At 48.7% G+C, this 22,357-nt stretch overlaps 1 protein-coding gene across 4 annotated transcripts in view; it reads left to right on the top strand.

Moving 5' to 3' along the window:
- Nucleotides 1–22,357, top strand: part of GLT1D1 (glycosyltransferase 1 domain containing 1) — a 924,582-nt gene that overhangs the window by 639,603 nt on the left and 262,622 nt on the right. For 3 of the 4 annotated variants that reach the window (XM_069620126.1, XM_069620129.1, XM_069620128.1), the window contains 2 exons: nucleotides 20,072–20,115; nucleotides 20,649–20,769. The exons of the other annotated variant lie outside the window; for it this stretch is intronic. In XM_069620126.1, the coding sequence (XP_069476227.1) occupies nucleotides 20,072–20,115; nucleotides 20,649–20,769 (165 nt within the window). The remainder of the gene's footprint in view (nucleotides 1–20,071; nucleotides 20,116–20,648; nucleotides 20,770–22,357) is intronic. 4 annotated transcript variants of the gene reach the window in all.

Consider the following 22,357-nt stretch of genomic DNA (forward strand, 5'->3'; position numbering starts at 1 on the left):
ATAAGGCGCTTATACACAAAGACGTGTTTCAAAGCGCCACAAAACAAAAGTGAAGGGAACAAGGGAGCAATAAACATTAAATAATTGAGTGAATAAATAGAAACAAAAACAAAAGAGGTCCGACTAGGCCTTGTGACTTTCAGAGCGTGCAAGTGCAGCGAAAAGAAAAAAAAAGGGGGGGGGGGGTCGGTGTAAGTGCCATTTGGGTCCTCCGGGGTGGAATGCAAGGGATGCCTGTTGGGGAGGCAACAGGTAAGTGCATGAGCTTAGACGCTTCCAAGTGAAGGGGGGAGGTCTACTGCCCAACAAGTAAGTGCAGGGCAGAGGAAAACCACCCAACAGGCAGGTGTTGCCCAGAGGGCAGTGCAGGGGGGTGCTGGTGGCGATTGGGCGAGGGCCAGATCCTGTTGGACTCTTGAGAGACCAAGCTACCAATCTGTCAGAGGGGATGGTTAGCATGGGAGTGGTAGAGGGAAGAAGGAAGGAGAAGAGGAAAGGTCTTGAGCTGTTTGCAGAACTTGAGGTGGGAGAGAGAGAGAGAGATCGAGAGAGAGAGATCTCGATCTGCCCGCCCCCAGCACTTTGCTGATCAAACATTTCTCAAAGCAGAGTGTTGGAGCGGTAGGATTGAAGGGATCTGGAAGGAGAGTGTTGAAGGGAGAGATGCAGGTAGTTTGGTCCCAGGACCCAGATAGCCTTGTGGATGATGCAAAAGGTCTTGAATGTGATCCTTGCAGTAACCAGAGTCGGTGGAGAGATAAAGTCCCTGGGCTTCAGGCCAAGGATAGGTCTTGCAGCCTTCTCCTGAATTAGTTGCAGAGGGCACAGGTCCAAGATGTGAGGAGAGAAGGAGAGAGAGAGGAGCCGAAGATGAACCCAAGGTTTCTGGCTTCAGTGGAAGGAGAGGAAGGTGAGCCCATGGAGGGAGACCAGAGTGCAGGAGGGAAATGGGGAATAGGTGTCCCGATAGGAAGAATCTCGGTCTTATTGGCATTAAGACCGAGATCATTGGAAGCGCCCCACGAGTGAATAGCAGACAGGCAGTCAGGGATGGTAGAGGATAAAGAGGGGAGCTTGAAGAGGAGTTGTGCATCTGCGTAACACTGGAAATGAGAAGAGAAGGCAGAGATCAGGTGTGCAAGAGGTGCAAGGTAGATGTTAAAAAGCCAAGGCAGGAGGATGGAGCCCTGGGGAACACCACATGTAGAGAGAGTTGTGGTAGTGGAGGAGCAGCCCAGGAGCACCTGGGAAGGCTGATCAGTGAGGAAGGAGGTCCACCGATCCAGTTTAAGGTCTGAGATACCGAGGATATCACAGAGCCGCCTGGTAAGAATAGAATGGTTGACCGTGTTAAAGGCTGAAGATAGGAGAATGAGAATAGCAGGAGAGTTAGTCATGGTTTGCAAGCTGTTTTTCACAGGTGTTCAGGAGAGCAGTTTTCGTGACTCCAGATGCTAGGAATCCAGGTTGGTGGTGTAAAGACTGGTAGGGGGTGTCTGTCCTTCCGCTCTCTATATGGTAGAGGAGAGGCACAGAAGACCCCAGCCAAGATTCTCTAGAAGGTAGCAATGGACGAGCAATCAAGACCTAGCTTCTCAGGAGGTGATGCAGGCTGGTTCTTAAGTATAGTGTAGTCCCCGAACCCTCACAAAGGAATGTCCACGCACTGTATTACTGAAAACACACTCTTTATATAATTAATATTCAAAGGTATGTACACGATCACAACAACGCCCTTTGTACTCGGAAGTCAAGAATGATAAATATATACAATTCTAAAGTGGTACCACTAATGTTATCAAATCTCATTAAAGTGCATCAACTGCACAGTTAAAATATCACACAGATCAATAACGAGGAAACAGCAATAGAGATAGGAAGGAACGCAAGATGGTTGAAGCAGTAGGCAGAATGCTGACCCCTACCACGAGGCGCAATTCTAAGTGGAGATCCCCCCACCTGGGCAACCTGTAAATAAGATATATCGCACAAGCCCAGTCCATATGTTCAATAGTCTCACTTCTTCCTTTTAAGGTTTTACCCCCCAATGTACCTGGTGGAGTAGAGTTCTCCGACGATGCACCGACCGATCCTTCTTGAGTGCCTCCCTTTCAGGCGGGAGCCACGGATCGTCGAGAGGTGTCGGGGAACTTGGCGTTCGGTGTCGGGGAATCGACGGCCCTTCTTGAGTGCCCTCCCTTTAAGGCAGGAGTCACGGGTCGTCGAACGTCCGATGGTGAACAGGGTGAACTACGGCAGGGAAGTGGCAACTTCGTTCCTAGCTGTGCTCGTCGACGACAGAACGTTGGCGTCCTGCAAGGAAGAGGCATGCGGGGCACCTCGGTGACAATAATTCTGGACCGCAAAAAGATGATGAAGAACTGTGGCCCAGCAAGGGCGTTGAGTCGTTTGCGTCTCTGTGGTCTTTAGGAAACCCACCAGTGGATGCTCCTCGGCACGTCGACGGCCGAGCCTTCTCCAGCGGGAGACAAGCGGATGACGATGCAGACGAGAGCGTCCGATGATCAATTAAAGTTCTTAGGCAAACAGGAGCACGGCGGCTCCGGTCGGCGACGGCGGTCTTCAACAGTGGCGGACAACAATCCCAGGGCTTCTCTTTGAGATTCCGCAGCAGTCCCTGTATCGGGTCGGCAGCCTGTCGAAGGTCTGTCTACCAGGGAGCGTTGGCAAAGATCAGCTGTGCACAATGGTCCCTGGTAGCTCGGGAAGAGGGCGCCTTACCAGGTCCTCTCTGGGTCAGTCCTTGGAAACACAGCAGCCTTCAGATTGCGAGGGAGAGCCACAGCACTCCTTCTCGTCCAGCGCGGGTTTCAAGGTCAAGCGTCAGTTACTCCAGTTACTCGTCATAGTGGACTTCAGCTTCTGAACACGATTCCTAGCAGTGAGAGGTCCCCAGATATACTGTTGATCTCCCATTCATTTCCGCAGGGTCACAGTCAAGCATCCAATCACGACTACGGGCATTCATGCAGGCAGCCAGCCAATCAGGCACATGAGGTATTCAGGCCATTCACTTCTCTCCAGACACTCACAACAAGTTATGTGTATTGGGACAAGTACCGAGCCATTCAACACTCCAAGCTGCATTCATACCGGTTTCGGGCAGAGTTGTCTCAGTCATTGTGTCAACCACCAGATACTAGACACCCACAACACAGAATGCATATTCGTCACACACACCATTCACCCAGGTCCCACCCACAGGAGGTACACACAACATACATCATCGGGAAGGCTCCAGCTAGTCTGGCCGGGCCTTCACAACAACACCATATATGGCATTTCCATCCAACAGCCAGTCAGGGGGAAGGGACAGAGTCAGGGCTTCCCAGGACTTTGGGAAAACAAGGTAATGGGTAATAGAAAGCAAGAGGCCACCAGGGCCATCTTGTTTTCCATTAGGAATCAACTGATCCCAATGGCAGGGCCGGGGTATCCCAAAATGGAGGATACTCTACACACCTGTAAAACTCAGCATGGAGCTGCCACCAGCCCCTACCCTGCTCTGCGGGCCACCCACAGGTGCCCAAAAACATACACTAGGGGCACAGGGTTGTACCCCTGCCCATGGGTGCCATAAGGGTATCCCAGGGGTCCGTTCACCAAACCAAAAGGGCGAGCTGCACCGCCAGGATTCCCACATGAACTCCTGTGCGGAAAACATGACAGAACACACGATAAAAAGCAGTAAAGTACAAGGATACGGAGGCCCTGTCCCTCCTATGCATTTCCAGCATCACAGTTGGTCATGTAAACAACCAGCGAGCTCTGTGTATTGGATTAGTTGGGGGAAGACCAAATTCTCCAGGAGTTTCCCAAGGAAGGGTGTAGTAGAGATAGGATGGTAGTTGGCCTGGCATGAGGGGTCGACTGAAGGCTTTTTTAGGAGGGGATGCACAAGGGACTGGCTGAGAGGAAGGGAAAGACCCATAGGCTAAGGAGTGGTTGCAGAAGTCAGCAAGGGAGATGTTGTCCTTGATGGTTCTGGAGGAGCAGGGTGATACCGGTTTGGATGAGACCTTCATAGAGCGGACTTCTCTAGAGACCTCAGCCGTTGTGATAGGTGAGGAGGAGAAAGAAAGTGGACGTGGAAGAGAGACCAGGGGAGGTAGAGGGCTTAGGGTGGAGGAAGGGGAAAAAGAGAGGGAGATCATAATGTCCTGAGTTTTAGAGGTGAAATGGGTGGCCAGTGCAGTACAGCGGGTTTGAGAAGGAAGAGGTCATGTGGAAGACTACGGATGGATTAGCTAGTTCCTTGCAGATTTTGAGGCGTTCAGCCATGTTAGGGGCACCAGAGATACGGGTCTGGGTGTGGGTCCTCTTCTTGGAACGGATACAGGGACTGGCCTGTCGCCTACTCCAAAGGCAATATAGTTTGTCAGATGATGAGCCTGAGGTCTGCCACTTCTGTTCAGCAGCTCTGCCCTTGCGTTTCATCGCAGCTAGATCAGAGTTGTACCAATTGTTAGGCTTGGAGGCATGTTTCATGTGGATCCATATGACAGTAGCAAGAATGTTAAGAGTATTCGTGATGGCAGGATGAAGATTGGCAAGGGCAGAGTCGGTGGGAGAGAAAAGAGGAGGGATGAAGGTGCAGGCAAACGCAGCAACTGACACTCGTTTCATCGGTTGGATGACCGTGAAGGAGTCTGACGGTGTTGGTGGAGGCTTGGTCAGGGGCCCTCTTCACTGCAGTTCTAGTAGATATGGGAATGGAAATCCATTCTTGATGTCTTACTGGTAGTCTGTAAAGTCTTGTCAGTTGTAGATGACTTGTAGGTAGAGGCTGAGCAGGTGGTGTCATTCATTTTGAGGGTAATTCATATTGTGCAGACGTACATACAACTCTTATTAGAAGGTCTTCAGCTTCTTTCCTAGGTGTATGAGGGTAAGCGTAACAGTATGCCATTATTGCATGAAGCAGGGATGGGGTATCCTCAAAGGAAAAAAGGGGATACCATGTCTCTAATGGTGCCATGATATTCTACCAGAGGTTGTCTGCCCCCCTTGTGATCCTCCTTCATATAGCCGCCTCCCAGCATCAGGCTCAGGTAGCGGCTGCCGTCCGCTGGCCACATGGAGAGAGGTCACTCCCGGGAAAGAAGTGATAACGCCATTGGATTCATCAGACCACTTTAATCCATTTTTTTCACTGCTACATCTACCCCCTCCATTTCTTTCCTTTCCTGCTTACTCCCTCCCCTTCTCCTCATCTGCTCGTAACTTGGGCGCCACCTTTGACCCCTCTTTCCTTTACCCTCTATTTGCTAGCATAGCTCGTTCCTCTCGCTATGCCTTATTTAACCTCTGTCGTGCACGTCCCTACCTTTCCTTTTGTGCAACTAAGCTGCTTATAACTTCTGATCCTGTCTTTCCTTCTCTTTTTCTTCTTGTCCTGATTCAGACTGAAGCCCTTCCTTTTTTTTTCTTCTTTCTTTTTTTGAGAGTTGGTGGATGGGCTTAAAACTGTCTGGTTTTAATCTTTGTAAAATTTCTCGTCTCTTAAAAAAACGTTTTTACCTTTATTCTTTTTTCTTTCTGGCACTTTTTTCTCTTGTTTGAATACATGTTGTTTTTGTAAAGGTTTTGTACAAACCATAAACAAATCAAAAAAATAAAAATAACTTCTGATTTTCTCGCATTGATTATTGCTCTGTTTTTCTTCTTGCCTTTCACTTCACTGCGTCATTTCTGTCTTTAATCTGTTTGTCTTTTTCCCCATTCTCTTCGCTCTTCAAATTCCTCTTCTCTTCACTGTCGCTCCTTCCTTTTGCGTCTCGTCTTCTCTTTCACTTTCTATCGTCTTCAAATGTTTCCACAGTCTCCCCCATCTCTACCTTTCCTCACTCATTTCGCTTTATTCTCACAGTCGCCATTGTGTTCCCTGGACCACTTCCTGCTCTTTGTGCCTAAACCCCCGTGTACTTCACGGTTCTAATTTTTCACCCTACTCGCCCCCAAGCATTGGAACGCCTGCCCTCTATCCGTTCCTATTATTCCCTGCATATTTTTCAATCTAATCTCACATCTCATCTTTATCCTTGCAACAACTGAGCTTCATCCCCCATTACTTCTGCTCATTATTTAGAATGTGCTACTTCACCTGAATGTACTGTTATAAATCAAATATAATGCAAATACAAGGAACAAAATCGCCAAGGTATGGGGCTTAAACCACACGGCACAGACATTTTGAGCATATGGCACTCGGAAGCATTATGCAGTAAAAAAGGCTAGTGCGTGGTAGTGCATTCTAAAAAAATAAGTAAAAGACTGTTTGCTGCCAGCAGCCTGTCCTAGGCACATTAAGGAGGTAAAAAAGATTTTACAGAAACAGGGATGCACAGTATCCCTGGAGCACTTCACTGTAATGTTATGTTAGCTTGCATTTGTGTAGCGCCTCCTGCCATAGTTTATGGCGTTGAAGCGCTTTGCCTGCCATAGAGGCAAAGGAGTAATATGATGAACGTTCAGTAGTGGTAGAGAGAAGCAAAGTCGGGTTGATAGTTGGGATGAGGGCGAGGGATGGAGAAGATGCACAGGAAGGCACGAGAAGGAAAAGGTGGAGGAGTTGTGTGTACAATTGGACCACATTTATCCTGGGACCCGACTGTATTCAATGCAGCGCCAAGAGGCAAGACAGCTGGGGAGGAGGTGTTCTCTGCTCAAGGGGGAGGGTATATCTGACAATTATTCACTGCATGGTGAGCCTGGGCATATTTAGATGCCATGCCCAAGAAAGCACATGTGGCAAAGCCCTTAATCTTACTTCCCTAGGCCCTGTGATGAATCAGTGAGGATTCCTCCCAGAAACCTGGCCTGGGACCCTCCTCATGTGGCCAGGGACAGGCGACCCTTCCTGATCCAGACCCTGAGGGTGGTGTAATGCGGGTGGACACATGGAGTCTCAGACCAGGAAGACTGGGAAACCACCTGTTTAACTTTCACCATAATCTCACACTTGTGATGGCTGTTTGTCTAATTGAAGTACTGTAAAAAGATAACTTTATTGAAGGGGACTAAGTCCCATAATCCTAGAAGTACTGGGACGAGAAAGAGGGCTGAAAAGGCATGCAGTTGAAGTAGCCAGGCCTAACAGCCCACACCTGAAGTAACCTGGGAGGCATAACAGGCCCCCTCAGGTGCCACCAATTAGGAGTGGAAGGAGATGGAACTGTGACTGGAATGCGAGCTGGTGCAGACAGATGAAGGCACGAGGCTGGCAAACCAAGCAGAAGTGGGAGAACAAGAGGGATGCCGGCACATGAAGACAGCAGATTTCACCTGTTCCCCCAAACTCCGAAGTGCAGAGGCAGCGCAGTGGAAGACGTGCAGGGGGGGATCTTTCCACATGTGAGCCTGACTGCTGTGGTTGCCGAGCAGCATACATGCCGGAGACTGAGGCAAGAAGCAGCTGTCAAGCCATTGGTCTCTGGAGCGGGAGGAGCTTCCAAAACGTGCGGCCGGACCGGAGACACCTTTACAGGTGTGGATCCCCAGCAAGCCAAAAGCAGTAGAAGTTGTGGCAGAAGTTGGGAAAGTAGTGTCACCCACAAAGCAAGTGTACAAGAAGCCAGTCAGTGAAGCACAGCGTTCTATTACCTTGCACGAACATTGCTGGCAACAGTATCCAGTTCCATGTTCACTCGCGTAAGAAGTAAAGCCAGTAGAAGTTGTTTGTTGCAGCTTAAATATACATAATAATAGAAATTTAGCCTTTGCGTATAAAGTAAAAAGCATTTTACTTGCATGTGAAGTTGCTTCCATTGCTCCCTCATTGAATGACTATTATTGCTTAAAGGAATGGTCGCGTGTGCCTATTTAAGGAGAGACAACGCTGCTAAAACCATTACCGAACATCTAATCTTCACAATACAATTGGTACGATCTTTAACTTGTAAAAAAGACATGAAAGAGTAGTCGCGTGTGCCTTAATTGTGATTCCCAATGGAGGACTGAACTCGATCCTTCACTTTCACACGGGAAGACAATTATATACCAATCTTTCAATCTCAAAAACGATAACAAGGAGTAGTCGTGTGTGCCTAATTGTGATTTCTAAAGAAAGACTGACTTCTATTCTTTATCCTAACACAGCATACCTTTCATTTATAAGAAGTTAAAAGTATATAACTATTGAAGAAGAGAACATGCATTGCCAAAGCCAAGACAATATCTATATTAACAGTGAAACCAATATTTCCCATAGTTGTAAGCTTGGGAAAGTGAAATTGGCTCCTTGTAAAGACTATTTTGCAGTTGACGCAACTTGTAGTGCCATAGACTATGGAAGAGGGAGAGAAGTGAGTCTTAAAGACAAACTCAGGGTGTTATTATGGCAGACAGACAAGAGAGGCAAAGAGGCTGCCCCCTTTGAAGGAAGTTATTCAAAGGAAGAGTGCCTTGCCTACTTGAAGTTGTACAAGTACTTTGAAGTATATCTTGTTGAAGCCAATCTAGAAGTACAACTCACTGAAGCTGTGGCAATAGTCCAAAGTACTGACGCTGTGGCAGTAGTCCAGATCACTGAAGCTGTGGCAGTAGTCCAAATCACTGAAGCTGTGGCAGTAGTCCAAATCACTGAAGCTGTGGCAGTAGTCCAAATCACTGAAGCTGTAATAGGCCAAAGTACTGAAGCTGTGGTAGTAGTCCAAATCACTGAAGCTGTGGCAGTAGTCCAAAATACTGAAGCTGTGGTAGTAGTCCAAATCACTGAAGCTGTGGTAGTAGTCCAAAGTAATGAAGCTGTGGTAATATTCCAAATCACTGAAGCTCTGGTAGTAGTCAAAAGTACCGAAGCTATGGTTGTCAGTAGATGCAGCGTTGTAGTAGCCTAAACGAAGTGGAGTACTATGAGACCAGTATATATAACAACAAGGACCGTTTTGGGATTGCCTACTGTGGGTAACCCAATTCAATGTTCACACTTGAGAAACGCACAGTTTCTTTGTTAAAAGAGAAATTTCGAGAGAGCAACGTGTGTCTAGTTTGGTTTACAAGCGTATGTGAATGCACTGTGTCGTGCTAAAAAACACATGTTGAACCACAGTGGGTCATGTGTTTGCTGCTTTCTAGATGAAAAAAACGAAATCTTTAATGGATTTTCTCTATTAAGCAGGTGCAGAAATGTTAAAACAAAAAGAAGAAAGGTTGGATATTCGTCAATGGATTTCTCTCTCTCAATTCTTTCATTAGAACATGGGATCCTCAGTGTTTGTATTAGGGATTCATAGTCCAAATGCACTGACTCCGGGTAGTCTTGTTGTACTCTTGGGTCAGGTCATTCCATATCCGACCGGTTTCTGTGGTAGGGGGTAATTAAACCACATTCATCAGGGCTCAAAATGTGGGCAGGTGAGTGGATGCCCGCTTGGTTACTGTTTCAGCGTTGTCTGCATTAGGAATGTTCCTCTACCCTATCCATGTTGCTGGTTAACGCACAGAGGTGTTGTGGCGGCCTGAGACCCGCTGAGGCAGGTCTGTCCAAATCACTGAAGCTGTGGTAGTTGGCCAAATCACTGAAGCTGTGGTAATAGGGCAAATCACTGAAGCTGTGGTAATAGGCCAAATCACTGAAGCTGTGGTAATAGGCCAAATCACTGAAGCTGTGGTAGTAGGCCAAAGTACTGAAGCTGTGGTAGTAGGCCAAAGTACTGAAGCTGTGGTAGTAGGCCAAAGTACTGAAGCTGTGGTAGTAGGCCAAATCACTGAAGCTGTGGTACTAGGCCAAATCACTGAAGCTGTGGTACTAGGCCAAATCACTGAAGCTGTAGTAATAGGCCAAAGTACTGAAGCTGTGGTAGTAGGCCAAATCACTGAAGCTGTGGTAGTATGACCTGACCCAAGAGTACAACAAGACTACCCGGAGTCAGTGCATTTGGACTATGGATCCCTAATACAAACGACACTGAGGATCCCATGTTTTAATGAAAGACTTGAGAGAGAAAAATCCATTGAAGAATATCCAACCTTTCTTCTTTTTGTTTTAACATTTCTGCACCTGCTTAATAGAGAAAATCCATTAAAGATTTCGTTTTTTTCATCTAGAAAGCAGCAAACACATGACCCACTGTGGTTCAACATGTGTTTTTTAGCACGACACAGTGCATTCACATACGCTTGTAAACCAAACTAGAGACACGTTGCTCTCTTGAAACGTACTGAGAGACCAAACATGATTGTCCCCTCAGGGAATCGAGCAGAGGTGAAGTAGAAGCAGCAGCACGAAGTCATTAACTGTAAAGTCTAAAATGCTGACCAAGAGCTGTGTATCATTGAATGCTGCATTTCTTTGAACTGTGGCAAGTCTTCTTGAGGAGGTGACAAAGCGTTGTGGCCGGGATTACCATTGGTGCTATTTGATGGAAGTGGAAAGTGGATATTTCACCCAGGAGAACAGATTTGCTATTATTGGAACTATTGACTTTGAAATATCACAAACTGATTTGAGAGATTGTTTTCTTTGGTTTAATTTTAAGAGAACTGCCTTTGAATCCGGCGGAAGGGAAATCATGCAGGACCTTAGAAGGTTAATTCCGAGACTGTGAATGTTGTTCATATCTTTTCTTTATGTATTTGTTGCTAGTTTGAGGGCCAGTGATCCTGTGTTTGTGTTTTCCCCTTAGCTCTGGTTAGGCAGGGAAATCCTCGGCATAGTAGGGAGAGTGAGGCATTTTGATGAAAACTTCTTGAATAAAATGGCAAATGTCGGTAAATCATGAAAAAAGTTGACTGCCTCACGTAACTGACCACTCACAGCCCACAACAAAATCTGGGCCGGAATGTATGTCAGAAATCCGAATTTGCCAAATTACAAAACCTCAGTGAAAAACAAGCAAGAAACCTTTAGTTTCCTAATTTTTCTTGGTTACCAAAACCCTAAACTTGTAGGCTGACACAGCCTTCTACAGTGTCCTGGTGACCCAACACATGTAGAATTCCATGCACAAGAAAACACAGCATGCAAAGCAACTCTGCTTACTCCCCCTACGCCCTGAATGGCCAGGCTCTATATATGGGAACGCTGGAAGGAAAAATGTGCACGTTTAGCCGAGGGTGGTATTCCTTAGAAGCAGGAGCCCAGTCCGGCCTCCCTGGAGGTTCCTTTAAGGTAATAGTTGTATTAGCGTGTGAGGCAGGAATCCTCTTAGGCTGGGTGTTTACGGGAGTTATTTTACCTAATCCCGCCTTAGACTAGCCAACTCACCCTGGGCTGCAGTTACTGTATCCTGTCGACAGAAGGAATCATGCAGCCCTTTGGCCAAAGCTGGGGTGATGGTCAAGTTCACAGGTTAGATTTCCAGGTCTACCTTCTTTTCTGTGTGTTTAGGGGGTTCAAACCTGCTGTTTTATGGCTGCTTCAAAAGTGCTTGACAATTAGACATTTAAAGCAAAACATTATAATGAAACCTCAACATAATATTATATGGCCTAACTTGCTGGTATAAAAGGAAACTGACATATTCTCCACCCCTTTGAGTGAATGAGTGCATACAGTGGCAATCGGGTAGGTTCTAGTTAATGTGCATTTAGTTTTGTGAAAATGGCACTTTTTATCCCAGCAGAGGAAGGCATTACAAATATGTTTCTGCAGCTTCAAGCATGACATGGCGTTGCATAACAAGACAGTGTGGCATACACAACTAATTCAATGTAGCACTTCAAAACAGGCCTGAGCATAGATAATATAGCTTAGTACTTTCTCTATTTCTATCATCTCTCTATCCCTCTCTCTCACTCTATCTCTCTAGCTCTCTCTTTTTGCCTTACTTCGGTCTTGCCTGGGGAAAAGTGCTGTTTCCTTTTATTACCGGGTGCCATTACTCCTGTAAGAAGTCTCCTCTCTCTTGGACAGAGGGAAGAATGTTTGGGGGCTTTTGTTGGGAGAGTGATGGCCCCTTCTTTGACACAACAGTTGGCTTCCATAAATGGAGATTATTTTTTATTTATTTAGTTTACTGGACTGCACACTAGGCGTGTGGTTCTGGGCATGGTGCTTAAGGACCCAACGCATGTCATTGGCTCCACGTTGGTCAGACTTTTGAGTCTTCCACAGTGTCATGGTGAGCATGAGCATGTTGAAGCCCTACTAAGAAAGCACAGATGGCCAAACCCTTCTGCGTACTTCCCTACAGCTCCCAGCAATGATTGGGTGGGCTTGTATGTGAGCAGAAAGGAGTCCCAGAGGACATCACTTTGTAAATCGGTATCAAAAATATTTAAGATAATACAAAATTATTAATGAAATTAAATCATGCATGAATGAAAGAAAAACACTACAGTTAGATTGCAGGCAAAGGCACAAGTATAAAATGCAAAAACGCCAGTCATTCCCACCCAATAACCCTAAATCAATCATTCAGCAACATTTCATCTCAAATAACATTTGAACAAATCACAAAGATTACATTTCAGGACACCACCAATAATTACATGATATTCAAAAATGTGTGTTTTTTTGGAGTGGATCTTATTGGCTGTTAAATGGAGCACGATCACATATTCCAAACTGTTTCAGGACCGACCGGTTTCGACGTGTAGGTGTAGTTTCACCACGTCTTCATCAGGGGACCCATAATACTCTACAAAAATGTATATCTGTGGGGTCTGGGGGGTGCATGCCAGAACTCCAGCTTCCTGAAAAGTACGCAAGAACAACTTTGATTCATGTGGGGGATATCCTCAATAACGTTTTTACCGAAACCCTGGGCTTGTGCCCAGATTGTGATGTGTGTTACATTAAAATCCATGCAGGAACTATGAAGGGGGACGGACCCACCGCACTGGTCACCTGAAGGGTTGACCAGTGCCCCCAAAATAAATGTGTGAAGCAAAAGCTTTACCCACCTCCAAAGTCGGTTTAGGGTTCAAAGCGTAGCAAAATAGCTGCGGCGTTCTATTGATGTCAATGAAAGAAGAGAAATCTTGCCTATCACTTGCCCCTCCCCCCAGACTAGGGACAATGGGATATAATTCGCCGTTGGTGAGCTAGCAATCCTGGTGATCAACTAACAACTGGAACAAGCTATGTTGGGGCCCTGACCTGTGCTGTGCCATGAAGTCAGAGCTTTACGGGCTACCTGAGCAACTTGGGATTCGCCCCTTCATGTTCAGCGGCCACTTAAGAGGACGGTTGTCAGTCTGGGTAGTGAAATTAGGCCAAAATAAATTGGCTTTAGATTATGTAGTGGCCACACAATGCCACAACACTCCCTTTTCACAGTGGCCCACTTCAAATCCTTGTCCTTGAGTTGTCTGCTGACAAAACTGTGTGTTCTCTGCCCTTGTCAATTAGTTGCGATAACACTGCACCAATACAAGTGTATGAGGCATATGTCTGGACAATAACATGTATTTTATAGTTGGCAGCCCTGAAAACAGGGGCTATACAAAGGAAATCCTTTAGGTCCTTCATAGGCGCTCCCTGTCCATGTAAAGTTTAGACTTTGCCGGAGGGGCAGCATTGGTAACACTGTCTGCCATGAAATCCCCATAGTATCCAGCGCAATCAGCAAAGGCCCTCCCATGGGCTTGAGGTGTGGAGGGTCTCTGTCTTGTACAGCTTGTACTTTGCTGGATCTTGCTCCCACCTTCCTTGTGGCCAAGGTAGGCCACTGATCCGACCCTAATCTGGCACGTGGTTGGCTTTATGGTTTGATGGGTATCCCAAAGGGCCTGCAACACACTCATGAGGTCTTCATTATATTCCTCCTAACTGGAGCCAAGACTGCAGTGTCATCAAAGTATGCCAGACAAATGTCTTCTAGCTTAGTCAGAATGTGATGTAAAGCCTCTGAAATGCGGCACGAGCATTCGACTTTACCATGAATTGGTAAAGACTGACCGGTTGGAGAATACCTTTTTTTCCTTGGCACTCTCTCTCATGGATATTTGCCAATATTAGCTGGTGAGATCAAAGGATGTTTGCACCAGACTTCTCCACTAACTCATCTGTCAGTGGCAGCATTCAGAGCCCTGTAATGTATTTATTTTATTTATTTGCATTTTTAAAGAGCTCACACAGCCCGGGGCCATCACGGCACTGTTACAGGAATATGTCTTAGTTGCGTATTTCTAACACGCTTAATACCCAGAGGTTTCTAAGTGCGGATCCGGGGATAGAACCTGTGTTGCTACGTGTTGTCTTGTTTCCAAGACGAGCACGCTGCCGCTGAGCTATCCTTGCGGGACAACGGACAATGTACACTGCATCTCAAATCTGTAGATTCTGCTTTTGGTACAATGAGGCCTTAACTTGACTGGCATCCTCTAGCTCCTAGTCCTGATCGGTCCACTGCCTCCACTGTCTGTGCCATGTTGACACCAAGGAGTCAAACCTGGAGTTAGTGAAAACAGAGAGGCAAACTATCTAAGCAAAGTTTGACACTGTGGTTTCTTCTGGGTGGGTGGAGGGGGGGTTCACTTGTTCAACAGAAGCATCGGGAGGTCTCCTCTTGAATACATCTGGGAGCGGCTCACCTTTCTCTGTCTTAAGCCAAGAGTAGGGCTCCCGCTTCAACTCTCAGGGTGAAGCCTTCAGACTATTTATATTTCACACCTTGGGTTCCTCTTTGGAATGGCCAAGTCTGCTAAATAGTTACCCTTGCCTTCTTGCCCAGGTGAAGGCGGCAGTGCCATCGTGGTTTATTTCTAGCCAGTCCGTGCTACTTCTATTTGACTTTGCTGAACTAGTCCACTGTTTTTTTTTATACCATGTCTGCTATTTTGGTACTGTTAAAGCCGTAGGAAAGGCCCGGACAATACAGCAACGGAGAAGATTGGAGAAAGGCCAACCAGGGACCCTGGCTTTACCATGCTACAGTTACTGATGGTATCTCCATGTTTGTAAGCCTCTTGGAATGGAGCCTCTACTGTTCCAACCCACGATGGGCAGCAAATGACATAGACTGTGGCCCTTCTGGAGACGGGAGGTCAGCCCGAAAGATGGAATGCCCAAAGGCCTGGCAGAAGGGATGAATCTTGAGAACAGGCAGGCAGCGGCAATTTCTTTCTGAGTAAAAGAAACGTGTTGCCCAGTTGGTACATGGCTGCAGAACGCCACCAAAGCTCAGCTCTCCTCTAGGCCAGATGAAGAGAAAGATGTGCTTGGATGAGTCTGATTTCCCTTGTGTGGCACCGAATGCCAAGTTACCGAATTCACAATAGATTTTGTGTGTTGGTGTAAGGCCCTGCACCAGCTGGGCTGCTCATTGCCTTGTCTCGTCCTTGGTCTTCCGCCATGGATGGCGGCCTCTGGAGACAGGAAGGGAAGCGGATGCAACATCTAGCATGTATGGGGACCCTTTGGTAGGATTATTGGTCAATGTACCAGACATATAACCGGTGCACCTCTGCTCTGCTCTGCCCCAGAATGCAACATGCTTTCCCTTGCACCTTCCTGGAGTGTAAATGGAGGGAGTTGCTGGGTCAGGGCAGCGGTAGCGCGTCTCTGAATCAGCAATACCTTGTCATGGAGTCTCAATTGAGCCCACCTTTTTGTACAGAAGGTGACCCAAGGTTCTCCCAGGGGCCTGATTCAAAAGCATTTCGGAATGCACCACTCATGCAGTTTATGTTCATTTGTATTTATACTACTGCACACTGAAATCTGATCTAGTGCAAAGGAAAATTTACTTTGGACAATTGGCCTTAATGAGCTTCTGCCTGGATTGAGTAGCTTTTTATTTTGAGCTATTGGGTGTCACTCACGACACCTATAAACCGAAACTATTATTTTGGAGTATAGATGAAGAGAAAAGGCATACGAGGAGGCGCACACAGCCTGTAGGTGGTGTTTGGTTATTTGCCCTCCCATTGACTGTCCATGTCCATGCTAGTCTCTATGGTGGCTGGGAGGAAATGGCATGCTTCTGGTACATCCTCTAACAAACTAGCCTCCTGCCTGTTCCAAAGGCAATACCGGCTCTGTCCGCACTAAGAAGAGAGCCCACATCCAATCCTGCATCTCTGCAGCATCTAACAACTCGGCCAAACTCTTTAAAATCTGCAAGGAACTGGCCAATCCTGCCACAGTGTCTACCTCTCCTGACCCCTCCCAGGCCCTATGCATGTCCCTGGCTTCACATTTCAGCTCTAAAAACCCGGACATCCGTTCCACCCTCTCGTCCTCTTCCCCCTTCGCCCTCTATTCTCTCCTCTACCTCCGAGCCCCCTGTGGCCACCTCTACTCCCTTTTCCTTTCCTCTGTTCTCCCTTGACAAGGTTTCTAGACAAGTGTGATATATGAAAGTCTCGTCAAAACAGGTTCTTCTCTGTTCTTCGAAAACCATGAAGGACCATATTGACACCCTCCCTCCTGCCTTGCCTGACTTCTGCAACCACTCCTTCTCCACTGCAGCCTTCCCTTCCCCACTGAAGCACTCTCTTGTGCACTCTCTTCTCAAGAAACCCTCAGCCGACTCCTCCTGCATGGCTAAGTGTTGCCTGATCTCCGTCACTCCTTTCCTGGGCAAACCCCTGGAAAAGCTGTCCATCTCCCAGCTTAATCTTCACACTGAATCTGATGGTTGTCTCCCTTAAAGTCAGTTGGGCTTCAAAGCAGCCAGAAGCACTGAAACTGCTCTCCTGAACAACTGTGAAGACCTGCCCTCCAACCTTGATTCTAATCTCCCCTCTGTCCTCCTCTTATTCAATCTCTCGTCTGCCTTTGACACGGTCAACTCATGCCATCCTGCTCAATCATCTCTGTGATAACCTGGGTATCACCGATCAGGCCCTGACCTGGCTATGATATATTTTATTTGTATCACGCTCGCACACAGGCAGCGCGACTAGGCAAGGGAGGGGAACAGGTAAGAAACAACACAACAAAACAACGATCTTACTAGGCCCAGTGACATTGAGAACGTGCAAATGCCTGAGAATGGGAAAGGGGAAAAGTGCATGGAAGGGGGAGAGTGGGAAGTTAGGAGCAGAGGAGAGCGGATAAATATTAATAAATACAATAAATAGAAAATGGAGGCAATAAACAGTGGTAGTGCAGACAGCAAGTGGCAAGTGCAGTGTTTAAGGCAGCAGACTGGGTAAGTCTGCTAATTTCAGAAAAAGAAGAAACAAAATTAAAAAAAATGGGGGTGGGGCTGTGTGGGTACAGATACAATCCCCAGTGCAAGGGGGCCGGGAGGCAGTGCAGGATGGTGTCAGGATGAGTAGGTACCAGGGCCCAGGGGATAGAGGGTGGCCAGGTGCACAGTGCCAAGAGAGCAGATCAGCAGGTGAGAGGGGAAGTGAAGGCAGAAGCAAAGAGGAAGGTCTTGAGGTGCTTCCGGAACCGGAGGTGGTTCTGGCTGACCTCATTCCTCTCTGATTGACCCTCGCAGGTCCAACTTGGGTCCTTCCTTTCCTCTATCTCACTCTCTACCTGTGGTCTTCCCCAGGGGTATAACCTCTCTCCCTGGCAGTTCAACCAATACCTGGCACCTCTTGGCCAACGCAGTGCTGCTCTCTGCTTCAACTTTCAGTGCTATGCGGATGACACTCAACTCATTTTCAGGCTACCTTCTGCCACCTCTTCTCCTTCTCTCATCTCTGACTGCATGTCTGCTATCCAGGAGGGGTGTGCCACCAACGATCTCTGCCTTATTGCCAGTAAGACGGAGATTCTCCTCATCGGCACACCTGTTCCCTTCCTTTCCTGTCACTCTCTAGCCAGCCTCGCTTGGCCCTCTTCCTGCTCCCACCAAGAACTTTGGGGGTCATCTTCGACTCCACACTCTCCTTCTCTTCTCACATCTCTAAGAAGTCAAACTATCAGCTGCACCTCCTCAGAGGTATTCTTCCTTTCCTCTCCTTCCCCCAGAAGCTCACTGTCTCCAGAGCTCTGGTCCTCTCTAGGCTGGACTACTGCAACAGCCTCTTTCTAAATCTGCCTGCTTCTACTCTCCGCCCTCTGCAACTCATCCAGAACAGGACTGTGAGACTTGTCCTTGGGCTGAAGCCCATGGATCGTATCTCTCCAGCACTTAAATCTCTGCACTGGCTCCCAGTAGCTGCAAGGATTAAGTTCAAGACCCTCTGCATTGTCCACAAGGCCTTCTGGGGCCTGGGTCCTCAATACCTCCAACTCTTTTCGTAAATACCTTCCTACTTGCGCTCTTGATTCCTTCAACTTCAACTCCATCAGGGTCAGTCGCTTCTCCAAGCAACAAATTGGTGGTAGATCTTTCTTTGGCTGGGGCCTCCCTCTGGAACAGCCTCCCTATCTCCCTGAAACTTGAGGAGAATCATCTCTGGTTCCGAAATCACCTCAAGACTTTCCTAATTGCTTCTGCCTTCTCTCTTCCTCTCCCCTGCTGATTTCCTGTCTGATGCTGCACTGGGCACCTGGCTACCCTCTGATTTTGGGGCCAGGTCCCTGTCCACCCAGTTGCACACCCGTCTGCCTCCCGGCAACCCTTGCACTTGGGTCTGTATCTGTTACCCTACAGTCCCCCTACCAGCACTTTTGGACACATGCTGTCTGCACTTACCCTTGCACTTGCCACCTGCTGGCTGCACTTATTGTTATTGTTTTGATCCCATGTACAGCACTACGCCCTCCCCTTTCCCATGGCACTTTTACCCTCCCCCCCACCTCTTGCGTGATCTCAATGTCACTTGGCCTAATAAGATCAGTGGCTGTCTTCCCTCTGTTCCCCCTTCCTTGCTTCATCGCGCCTTGAAACACTTGTGTATAGGAGCGTTATAAATGCCATCTCATATGGCCATTCACACCCACTTCCTGCCCAAAACACCTCCCTATGATAACTCTTTGAGCTCAGTTTCATCAAGCAATACTAGCACACTTTGTGTTCGGGAGTACCGCCAGTGTTATTTCAAAGCAGTCTTCTGAGAGTCAATGACTTAATTGGAGCTGTAAAGGTGCTACTGGAGTAATAAAAAGGTCTTAACCAGGCCTGTCTTCAGCCACTCGATTAACAGACACTATGCCTGTCCTTAACAGAAGTCTTGTTGAAAGCCAGCATTGGCAAAGCCGACTGTTTTGGGTTGTGTACAAGTATTCGACATTTGCCAGGCACTGTTATTAGATGTCCCACAGATCGTATCTCTACAGGACTGAAATCTCTGCACTGGCTCCCAGTGGCTGCGAGGATTAAGTTCAAAACCCTGTGCATTGTCCACAAGGCCTTCTGGGGTGTGGGTCCTCAATACCTCCAACTCTCTCTTCCTAAATATCTTCCTTCTCGAGCTCTTCGCTCATCCACCTCCAACTCTCTCAGGGTCAGTTGCTTCTCCAAGCAACGAGTTTGTGGTAGATCTTTCTTCGGCTGGGGCCACCCTCTGGAACAGCCTCCCTGCCTCTCTGAAACTTGAGGACCATCTCCGGTGCCGGAAGCACCTCAAGACCTTCCTCTTTGCTTCTGTTTTCTCTCCTCCTCTCCCCTGTTGAATTCCTGACTGAAACTGCACCGGTTACCTGGCCACCATCTGATCTCTGGCCCAGGTCCCACCAGTTGCGCACTTGCTCTGCCCCGCTGGCAACCCTTGTCCTCGTGGACTATTTCTGTATCACTACAGCCCCCTACCATCACTTGACACCTGATGTCTGCACTTACCCCCTGCACTTGCCACCAGCTGGCTGCACTTGTATTTATTGTCATTATTTATTTTACTGTTATCCTATGTACTGCACTGCCCCCTAACCCGCCGCACTTGTCCGCCCCCATCGCTGCGCAATCTCATTTTCACCCGGCCTAGTAAGATCATTGTCTCTGTCTTCCCTCTGTTCCCCCTCCCTTGCCTCGTCGCAACCTTGAAACACTTGTGTACAGGCGCGTTATAAATGCCCTATCATATATCATACTTGATACCACTACGGCTGTGCCTGGCAAGTGCCTTTCCCATGCCTGCACAAAAGCCCAAACTGTTGGCATTGCCAATGCTTGGTTTAACAATGCCTGGTGAATGCAACTGTGGACTGGCTGTGGTGTCGTGCGTTGCATGTGGCGTTTTACCTGTAACTATGTAGCATGCTACCCTGGATGCGTGCCATTGACATGTTTCCCCATGCATGTCCCTTCTGTCTTTGCAGATCAATCCTGTGTTTACAAGTGAAGTTGAAGCCCAGCTGAGCAGGTGAGCATGCATTGTGGACCCCGTGCTCGCATGCCGTGCACGGGCTGTGCTGGAACGGTACCGAGGGGCCGCACAGAGAGAGATGGGGCCAAAGGGGGCTGGGGGCACATTGTCCCGCGCTGCCCCAGGGTCATTGGATTGCAGAGCAAGTGGCCGGCATAGACACTCGGGGTCCTTGAAACATAACTGTGCCGGCGCGTTGGGGCCCCCCTCGGCCTGCAATTCCGTGGCACTGGACATTTCATTTGGCTGCGTCAATGTTCCCTTTGTGCCCCGGGGAAGGTTATTAGCTGCGTTCACGGTGCTGTTTGTTTGCTTCTGGCTTCTTTTCTGTGTGCGCGCTGCGCGCTCCCGCGGAACAGCAAGAAGTCCTGTTCGGTGTTGCTGCGGTTCCTGAAGGCCATTTTGCTGGGAGTGATGGGGTTGGGGGGAAGGGGGTGGGGGTGCACCGAGAAGCAGCCTCTTGAAGCAATGTAACATGTTGTCTCTGTTCTGCTCTGAGCTAATGTGTGTACCCGAATCCTTGTTTCCAGGGTCGCTGGGGTGCAGCTGGCGAGGGAGATGCCCCAGGAAGAACTGCAGGCGCTTGTGAAGCACTGCTTTGCCCTGGTGAACAGCTCCATGTCCGAGGGCATGTCTGCTTCCATTCTGGAGGTAATTGCGCGCCGTCCAAGTCCAGAGGTGGCATGGAATCTTCACATGTCATATGTCTTCCCACTGCTGCATAGCATGAAAAGGACCAGCCAGGCAACCCGAGAAGTGCAGTCTTTGTTATCTGGGTTCTGAGTGGGTGGGTGGGCGATGGAGTGAGGGGCCTCATGTGTGTGTACAGCATGAGTGCATCTTACTCGTCTAATGATGACCTGTCATGACCCCACACTGGTTCAGTGCCGCATGGCAAAAGTCCGTGGCACAGAGAGACTTCCAGAGCGCTCTAGGCCTGCGCCCTCGCTACACCCCTGCTGGAGTGTCCCGAGCATGTTGCAATAAGCCAGACCCAAAAGCGTGTGCCGATCGACACGCCTTCACTAGAGTGGATTCAAACTGGACATCAGAAGCGAGTGTGTAGCTCTGGCAGGACCTGGTGCAGGAGTGAAGCGAGTGTGTAGCTCTGGCAGGGCCTGGTGCAGGGATGAAGCGAGTGTGTAGCTCCTGGCAGGGCCTGGTGCAGGAGTGAAGTGAGTGTGTAGCTCTGGCAGGACCTGGTGCAGGAGTGAAGCGAGTGTGTAGCTCCTGGCAGGACCTGGTGCAGGAGTGAAGCGAGTGTGTAGCTCCTGGCAGGACCCGGTGCAGGAGTGAAGCGAGTGTGTAGACCCTGGCAGGACCTGGTGCAGGAGTGAAGCGAGTGTGTAGCCCCTGGCAGGACCTGGTGCAGGAGTGAACAGAGTACGTAGCTCCTGGCAGGACCTGGTGCAGGTGCGAAGCGAGAGTGTAGCTCCTGGCAGGACCTGGTGCAGTAGTGAAGCGAGTGTGTAGCTCCTGGCAGGACCTGGTGCAGGAGTGGAGCGAGTGTGTAGCCCCTAGCAGGACCTGGTGAATGAGTGAAGCGAGTGTGTAGCTCTGCAGGAGTGAAGGGAGTGTGTATCTCATGGCAGGGCCTGATGCAGGTGTGAAGCGAGTGTGTAGCTCCTGGCTGGACCTGGTGCAGGAATGAAGCGAGTGTGCAGCTCCTGGCAGGACCTGGTGCAGGAGTGAAGAGAGTACGTAGCTCCTGGTAGGACCTGGTGCAGGTGTGAAGCGAGTGCGTAGGTCTGGCAGGACCTGGTGCAGGTGTGAAGCGAGTGTGTAGCTCTGGCAGGACCTGGTGCAGGGGTGAAGCGAGTGTGTAGCTCTGCAGGAGTGAAGCGAGTGTGTAGCTCATGGCAGGGCCTGATGCAGGTGTGAAGCGAGTGTGTAGCGCCTGGCTGGACCTGGTGCAGGTGTGAAGCGAGTGTGTAGCTCCTGGCAGGACCTGGTGCAGCAGTGAAGCGAGTGTGTAGCTCCTGGCAGGACCTGGTGCAGGTGTGAACCGAGTGTGTAGTTCCTGGCAGGCCCTGGTGCAGGTGTGAACCGAGTGTGTAGTTCCTGGCAGGCCCTGGTGCAGGAGTGGAGCGAGTGTGTAGCCCCTGGCAGGACCTGGTGCAGGAGTGAAGCATGTGTGTAGCTCTGCAGGAGTGAAGCGAGTGTGTATCTCCTGGCAGGACCTGGTGCAGGAGTGAAGCGAGTGTGTAGCTCCTCACAGGACCTGGTGCAGGAGTGAAGT

Source organism: Ambystoma mexicanum, chromosome 10, assembly GCF_040938575.1.
Source record: "Ambystoma mexicanum isolate Mex_15411 chromosome 10, UKY_AmexF1_1, whole genome shotgun sequence".
NCBI lineage: Eukaryota > Metazoa > Chordata > Amphibia > Caudata > Ambystomatidae > Ambystoma > Ambystoma mexicanum.